This window comes from Amphiprion ocellaris, chromosome 17 (genome assembly GCF_022539595.1).
Source record: "Amphiprion ocellaris isolate individual 3 ecotype Okinawa chromosome 17, ASM2253959v1, whole genome shotgun sequence".
Taxonomy (NCBI): domain Eukaryota; kingdom Metazoa; phylum Chordata; class Actinopteri; family Pomacentridae; genus Amphiprion; species Amphiprion ocellaris.
In genome coordinates, this window is record NC_072782.1 from 26,493,834 (window position 1) to 26,502,623 (window position 8,790).

Here is an 8,790-nt window from a genome sequence, read left to right on the forward strand (position 1 = left end):
AAAATAACACACATTTTGACAATTTTGGCCAAACTTTAGCATGCAACTGTATGTCTAATAATATAGTCTGTGGATGATTATGGCAGTTTGACTTGGAGGAGATGCTCTGATGTGCAGGTCCAGCTCACGAATTCATTCTCTCAACACTTCTGGCTGTGGATATGGTAAGGGAGGGTGAAATAAATGAGACACACTGCCTCCTACTTGCTTTACTTTCCCTGGTCCTTTGTTCCTCCCAGGGCCAGTGGCTCTCCTGACTCATACCGAGAGAAATTGAGGGAGGCCACAGGGGAGCAGAGCAGAACATGAGGACAGCGGTGTGAAATGATAAAGAGGGAATGTCAAAGAGGAAGGCAGCCAACTCAGTGGCCTGTGGACTGACTGAACTGGCTGCCCTCTCTGACCATTACACTTTATGAATACTGGCATTGGCCCTGTGCTGGCTTTTGTCCCGCATTGGCCTGCCTTTGTTCGCTCGGCACAAGGACCCAACTGGCCACTACAGCAAGATTGTGGCCTCGTTGTTTTGGCGTAATTTTTTGGAAATGAATGGAGACGACTGAGTTTTTGCCGATGACGATGTGCTCTAATCCTGACTGCTTGCAACATTGCGCTTGTGCTTCATGCCCAGTTGTCCATGGAAACAGCCTTGGATGTATGAAAATGTGTTATAATTAGGAAGCATCATGACCAGTCACGTCCACTCCTTTCACTCCATGTAAAGTCTCTCTCTGATCTTTGAACCCATCTGCATATCAAAGTTATGTGTTTAGATTTCCTCCAAGAAAAGAGTAGTTTTCTGCCTGAAAGTGGCTCAAATGTAACTTTACACTGTTGCTTCTACTCGAATGTGTAAATCTATGAAGTCCCTGCTTCTCTCTCCATGCACCTAACTTTAATCTTAACCAACTCGCTGCAGCTCAAGGACGCCAGCTCACTCACAACTTTCAAACACCGCAAAACTACCTTCTAGTACACAAGGACAAGTTGTGATATTGGACTTTTTCTACTTGTTTGAGCCAGAAACTGATTCTGAAGAAGAATGATACAGGAAGTCCTTGGTTCCTTGTTCTTTTCTTGTTTGTTTACAGGAAACCCCAGCAATCTGAGTCTGAGACTGTCACTGATACACTATATTGTCAAGGTGGAAATGCTCAGTCGTGGTGTTGACTGAGCATTTCTTCTCAGTTTAGTTATAATTTGTTTTCCAGTTTATATAAAAAAAAAAAAAAAAAAAAACACCATAAAGACAAAGTCAGAAACTTGTTTTTTTTTTCCTGGAGGGCATATTTACAAGCTTTTTACACCATCACATACTGACAGTTTGGTTTGAAGTGAGTCCACCACACAAACATTGTCTGGGTTTGGACTAAATTGTGCAGACATATAGCAAACAGAATATGCTACAAAGAGCAGAAGATGTCTTTTTAATTCATATCACACATTAGGTTGTGCAGCCACCTTGCAATGTTGTAATATTGATTTTATTTTATTTTTTTCATGTAACGCAATGTAATTTGACTAAAAAATAAAGATATGCATTAAAATGCATGGACATGTTTTGCAGAACACTAATGCTGTCACTGCCATTGCTACTGGGAACAAGATAATCATGAAGTTCCTGTTTGCAGTCCACAGATACATAGATACAGAGACTGTACCAAGTTCCGCTAAAGTATAGCAGACAGAATATGCTACAAACAGCAGATGTATTTCTAATTCATATCACACGTGAAGTTGGGCACTCATCACTTTTTGCAATATCACAGGATTTTCTGATACAACATGATGTAAATTACATAAAGTGAATACGTATAAAAATAAAATGCATGTTTTGCAGTTTGCTTTGACATATAAATATTCAACAGTATTGTCATAACTGCCACTGCTACTGGGAACAACATAATCTCCTGCTTTCATATGACGGTTCTCATGCTGGTCCTGTTTGCAGTTTACAAATACATATATACGGAGACTGTATCGAGTTCTGCTAAAGTATAGCAGACAGAATATGCTACAAACAGCAGATGTATTTTCATTTCGTATTGCCCATTAAGTTGGGCAGTCACCTTGCAATATTGCAACATTTTTTGATACAACACGATGTAAATGATATGAAGTGAGTAAGGAAAGAAATTTAAATGCATGTTTTTTCAGTTTGTTTTGACATATAAACATTGAACAACAATGTCATTACTGCCACTGCGACTAGGAACAACATAATCTCCTGCTTTTACATAAAGTGACGATTCTCACGCTGTCACTTTATGTAACACCCAAACAACACACGCTGTTGTTTGCGATCCACAAATAAATGGAAATTTTGTAAATAAGAAATTCTCTCTGCAGTCAAATTGTGTCTCCGACATTGTTACAATTAAATATAATGAGAACAGAACGCTCAGGCAAACAGAACTTCAATGGATTCCCCCCTTTCACTCTCTGCTTCTCCGGCTGCAGCTTTGCAGGCTTGAACCTCAAACATTTCCCAGCTTTACTTCCTCCTCTGTCTCTCTTCTGTCCTCCTCTCAGCAGCCACCTGCGCCTCCTACAACTTCTCCTTCCTCAGTCCGCAGGGCCTCAACTTCTCCTCTCAGAGCTCAGCTCCCTTTTGGTCAGGTACTCTCTCCTTTTATTTTTGTCTTTACTTCCTTTCTTTGCTTGCACCTCATCGCCTGTAATTACATAATAAGCCTCCCTCGACCTCATTACTTCTTCTGTGTCGCTATTTTCATTAACAAGAGCGTTTCAGTTCTTCGCAGGATGCCATTTCCTCATTAAATCAAGAAAAGAAAACCAATTTCCTCTCTCGTGATGAAACAACTTGTTGTCCTCTCCCCCTCGTGCTCATTTGTCATTTTCCTGCCACAGTGCTTCACGCCGAGCACTGACCCCACCATCGTCCCGCTGTACATTCCTCACAACTAACTGTTACCATTATGTCCAGTGTGACCTCACCTCACAGCCACCTCCCTCAGGCGTACGGATGATTATCCATCTCTATTACCAGTGATTAAAGACCTGCTTTATATGTATAACAGTAATAAAGTTCACTCTTACATTGTAACACTGTGGAAAGACTGAGCTCCGGTTGTTTCCTTTTCCAGTGTTTACTCCGCGGGTGGTCAGCACAGCCGTGGCCAGGTATAACTTCGCAGCACGAGACATGAGAGAGCTCTCGCTGCGAGAAGGAGACATCGTCAAAATCTACAGCAAGATTGGAGGTGACCAGGGCTGGTGGAAAGGAGAGGCCAACGGAAGAGTGAGTAAACCATGGAAACCTGTTTGCTAATGGATTGATGAGAAGAGTTTAGTATGATGCAAGGTTGATGGACTAGTTAGAGACGTTGAGCCTAAAGCCAGAGTGTTAATGTCTAGAAGGTGGCTCTCCTTTAACCCGGCTAGATAATGGTATCTAGATGACTGACTAGGTGGGTAATTAGATGGTAACTAGTGCAGAGTTGGCGACTCTTAGAAAATTCTGCTAACAGTTTGGGATTTAAATCGGCTGCAAGAAACACTATTCATTTACCAGTACTTCCTATTCAGTATGAGTGATATACACTACAATTCAATAATTCAGGTCACTTAGAAATTTCCTTATTTTTAAAAGAAAAGCAGTTATTTTCAATGAAGATTACATTAATCAGAAATACAGTCTAGACATTGTTAATGTGGTAAATGACTATTCTAGCTGGAAACAGCTGATTTTTAATGGAATATCTCCATAGAGGTACAGAGGAACATTTCCAGCAACCATCACTCCTGTGTTCTAATGCTACATTGTGTTAGATAATTGTGTTGAAAGGCTCATTGATGATTAGAAAACCCTTGTGCAGTTATGTTAGCACATGAATGAATGTGTGAGTTTTCATAGAAAACATGAAATTGCCTTGGTGACCCCAAACTTTTGAACAGTAGTATATATTATATAGAGTGAGGATATATCATGCATCTACAAACTTGTTGAGCCATTTGCTAATATTGTCACTAAATGAAGCCATGCAGGTAAAGTAGGTGAGTTTAATGTGTTACAGTACCATGCAAGCCTAAATGCATTACTTGTTAATGCAGAAAAGGCATAAATATGTTTCTATGTTTGGTCCTGATTTGCTGCCAGGTTTGTTATATGCTTTCCGCAATAAATGTTTATATTCCTCATAGCTCTCCATTATAATAACCAGTTCCTCTTTATTCAGCATTTGACAATTTTTTACTTCTGTATTTTTTTTTATTATAGTATATTTTACACTTTATAGTGCATTTTGCACTCTAATATATTTTTTCTTACGTTTTTTTTCCGATTGATTAAGTATTTGTATTCAATTCTATATTTAGTGAAGTAGGCAACATGTAATGGTCCATTTTACACATACAAACTATTAAGTGGCATGTCAAACACCCCCTTTTTGAACAATGTGGACAGATCCTGATTAGGAAAACCTGGGCAAAGAAAGTTTATAACAAGGCTTCAGGTTTTGTTGAGTCGGCTTATATAAAGATACTCTGGCTTTGTAAAACTTGCTTTGTTGTGCACCCCTCCGAGCTAAAACTGAAAAGATTACAATAAAAACATCAGGTGCTTTAATCTTTGTAGATTAGACTCATTCTCTGTTTGGTTAAATCACCCCCCATTAGCTTCATCATGTCAGACACGTGCGTGAGACAAAATGACAAAAGATTCAGCACTGATGATGGTCTTTCTGGACACCGGAGGGACTGAATTTAACAATTAAACCACAGATAGTCAAAGCAATCCTAAAGCAGGTGCTTGAAAGAGAAAAAAGGGGGTAGGACAAAAAACCTGGCTGCTGGGAATTGTGCCAGTTTAATAGGCTGGCTGTAAAACTGGAAGTGATGTCAGCTTTTTATTTTAGGAATGTTCCCCATTAAGCTGTAAATTTGACAGTGTTAATGTGCTGCCAGGGAGCCAGAGTGAGTGTGTCCACTCAGCTCGTACAGCTGCAGAGCTAAACTTTGCTGCACTCTCTTGTACAGTCTGCTGTTTAAGTGCTGTAGCGGCGTAATTTAGATTTTATCATAGCTGGGCTGCCATCTTGCTTTTTACCATCGAACACTGCAGCGGAAATACGCTTGAGATCGTGTCATTTTGTTGGATTTGAATTCCCACTGGATGTATGCAAAGACGAGTACTTGTTGAAAATAACCGACTGTATTCAAACCATCCACACCTGATATTAGCTTGTGCCAATGCAAAGCAGAGAATAAATGAATGGAGATTAGACTTTGGCAGTAATGTGGCTTATAGTCTGGATTGATGGATTTGTTAAGGATTTCCATATCATTGCGAGATAGCGGCACATTGTTGCCTGGAACTCACTGCAGGACACAATGTAAATTCTTAAACCTGTGCTTTTGTCTTGCATGCATTTTATTTATTTTGTTGTATGAGTTGGTGTTGTCTGTTTTTAATGTTTCTTAGGTTGTTGTCTTGGCCATTTCTGGTAATGCCATATGGGGGAATGAAGAGCCTTGGCTGAGTACCACACTCTCTGCTGTGCTTTTCTAGTTTGGACATTTGAACATGATCAAGTCTTAGATTCTAGCCCATAGTTTGGGACTTAGCAGTCATTAGCTAAGTGTAAATGCATTTTGTGTAGTTTTCTAGGGGTGAAAGCCAACCACATTTAAAAGATGGCCTCTTGGTATCTCAGTCAATCCAACCAAGGAACTTATCTTCAGCAGGAAGACATAACTTTCGCCTCCCTCCTCCTTAATTGTGCCATATTTTGTGAGATAACCGCCAGAGACCCACAATCAGATGCACGTAACATACCCACATGCTGATCCCAGCAGTTGTAAATGGACGTCTTGTTGTTGCCATAAATACAACCTTTGTGTTGATATTACCTTTGTTAGCTCGGTACTTGCTTCACTATTCCAACAAGTAGGAGAAGTTGTTGCCTAGCAACAGCTGAAGTAGTATTTGAAGTAGCCTTCAAGTATTTTTTTTAGAACAGAGACGAGGCTGCTACTGAGCCGTGCAGTTATGTGAAAATAATGCACATCCTCTGGTAAATTAGTGCAGAGGCGAGTGTTCGGAGTAGCCTTGGACTAATGTGTTTTTGCTGCGGATTCACTTCCTTCATCAAATGTTTATCCTACTGCAGGTACAACATGTAATAAAAAATAAATAAAAAGAAGAACATCCCTTGTTTACCGTGGTTAGCATTACAGTGTGTGTGTCTCTGATAGTTCCCGCTTCATGTTTCAGATTGGATGGTTTCCCTCAACCTACGTGGACGAAGAGGGAGTGCAGTAAAGGATGTTGCTTTAAATCAGGAACTGTCTACTATCCACTGTTCTCAGAGATCAACTCTCTCCAGGAAAAATGACACAAGAAGAAAGAGAAAAAAGACCCTTTTTTCGTTGTTGTTTTTGCTGGATGCTCAATTTTCTACTCTGTTTCTCTACAATTATGCATCAGTTTTTGTTTTTGTTTTGTTTGTTTTTTTTTGCTGGATGTCCTGTTTAATTTCTGTACAGGAAAGAAGAAGAAAAAAATCTGGCTTGCTGTCTGTCAGCCTCTGTGTGCTCTGCAGAGACTCCATTGAACTGAGGACGCACCAGAAACTGACTGTTGAAAGCTTTACTTAAGAAAAAAAAGGAAGAAAAAGAAAAGAGGCTCCCCTTTTGTTGCAGGAGAAATAATTGTACAGTATAGATAATTTATTGAATAGAGATTATTATCATGACTAATGATTATTGTGGGGATTTTAAGCAGAGGATCGGATCATAAAAAAAATAATAATAATGAAAAAAAAACAGATGCTGTGTTTTCATGTTGAGAGATTTTTGCCTTAGTTGTCATGGTGATGCCTTGTGGGCTGACACCAGTGGAGGGAATCGACTTCGTTTGACTGGTTTTCGCTTCTCCGCGTATGCATGTGCCCATGTGCGGCCCACATAAACACAACACAGACCAATGTACAGTACGGTGCCTTTGAAGAAACGCTCGTTGCTTTTACTGAACCTCAACATCAGCCAGTAAAGAACGTCGCCATCCCCCCCAAAAAAAACACAGACATCTACATGCAGAGGACTTTATTAAAGGAGGGGAGAGGCACTGATGCAACAAATCTGGAGACAGCTCAACTTCGGAGCATCTCGGAAAACAAGATTCCGCCTAACCGGAGACTGGATGGACTCACAGCTGGAGTTTTTGGGGGTTTTTTTAATAGCCAACAACAATCACATATACAGTTCGGTCTTTGTGTCACGAGTCTGTGTGTAAAAACATCAAGCTATCCAACATACTTTTCAGTTTCTTTTTAATCATCTGAAGCCAAATTCGTCGACGTCCATTATGATTTTTGCCTTATTTTTTTTTTTTTTTTTTTTTTTTTTTAACAGATGATCAGGTTTTTATTGTTAATCATTCCTCACATGTGAAATTTGGTTTTGGTGCTGTGCAGACAAAATGACTTTTAATTTGAAGGAACTATTGTGTGTTAATGACCTGAATCCACTGAAGGAGCCCTTAAACCTCTTTTTTTGGTGATTTTCTAGGAGTGCTTAGCGTTTCCTTTTATTTCCAGTAATTTAATGGTGCCATAAATACTTCAGAGATTTATAGACTGCAGTGTGCTGGCATACAGCTTTTTTGTTTTTTTTTCTTTTGAGAGCTTAAATGTACCAGACAAATTTCTAATTCCAGCCCCATATATATATATATATATATATATATATATATATATATATATATATATATATATATATATATATATATATATATATATATATATATATATATATATATATACACTGTATATTCAGATTTTTATTGACCCTTTTCAGCTCAGCTTTTCTTTGAAAGGTAAGCTCAAATTTTGTTGAATTTGATATGCGTTATATGACTAACTCTGGTATATGGCCTTATCTTTAACCTTCGTGTTTTCCACAAACACGTTTCAACATTGACGTACATTTGCATCGATGCAGCACACAAAAGAACACACAAGAAATGCTCGACTAAAACCTGGATTTTATGCACAGTCGCTGCTTACAGTAGCTTATAAAGTGAAGTCTTCTTGCTGCAAATAGGTCAAAACAAACAAGTTCAGCCCGTCGATACAGTTTGAACCGACACTGAGAAGTAAAGTGCAAACACTGAGCACGTCAGCTCTGGTTGGTTCACAAAGACTTACGGAGCAGGAGATGCTGATATGTTGAGTTTCTAAACCTTTTCACTGTCTGTAATGTGTGTTATCGCAGAAGGCCAACCGCCCTGGAAAAACACAAAGTCCTACCACTGTGTGAGGGGGACATGTCGTCTGGAATTAGAGGGTTTAGGGGGTTTGAAGGGGGTTTTTGGGGGGAATCTAGTCGCTTTTTTTTTTTTTAATGTAGTGGACAAAAACCCATTGCATGTGGCTCTTGATATTTCAACTCCTGTCAGTTCATCCTGGAAAAAATAAATACTTAATTGTGTACATTTTTGAATGGTTGAGTATTTCCAAATGAGGTCTATCATGAAATAAATATTTCTCTTTTGATTTAAAATTGGGACTGGGTTATTTTTGAACTGTTCACAAATGCTAAATCACTTCATCTACAATGTCAAGAAAACAGTTAATTTCTGCCGACTCTGAGAATAAATAATTTTTAAGAAGAATTCCTTTGTTAAACATATAGGCTTGGAAACAATCATTAGACCACACGCAGGCCTTCAGCATTGATAGTATTATTTGACAGTGGTTAAATAATTATGGCTTCTTCTAAAATGCTTGCAAACACTCAGGATAATTCAATACGTGCAATGAATTTAGT

At 38.9% G+C, this 8,790-nt stretch overlaps 1 protein-coding gene across 12 annotated transcripts in view; it reads left to right on the forward strand.

The window, feature by feature from the left end:
* vav2 (vav 2 guanine nucleotide exchange factor) overlaps window positions 1-7,695 on the forward strand; it is a 238,718-nt gene extending 231,023 nt beyond the window's left edge. For 6 of the 12 annotated variants that reach the window (XM_023262937.3, XM_023262939.3, XM_023262944.3 and 3 more), the window contains 3 exons: window positions 2,533-2,619; window positions 3,108-3,262; window positions 6,236-7,695. In XM_023262937.3, coding sequence (XP_023118705.2) covers window positions 2,533-2,619; window positions 3,108-3,262; window positions 6,236-6,283 — 290 coding nt within the window. In that variant the 3' untranslated portion in view covers window positions 6,284-7,695. Of the gene's footprint in view, window positions 1-239; window positions 1,556-2,532; window positions 2,620-3,107; window positions 3,263-6,235 lie in introns of those variants that run through there. The other 6 variants (XM_035944794.2, XM_035944797.2, XM_035944798.2 and 3 more) reach the window with 3 other exon arrangements.
* The last annotated feature ends 1,095 nt before the right edge of the window (window positions 7,696-8,790 follow it).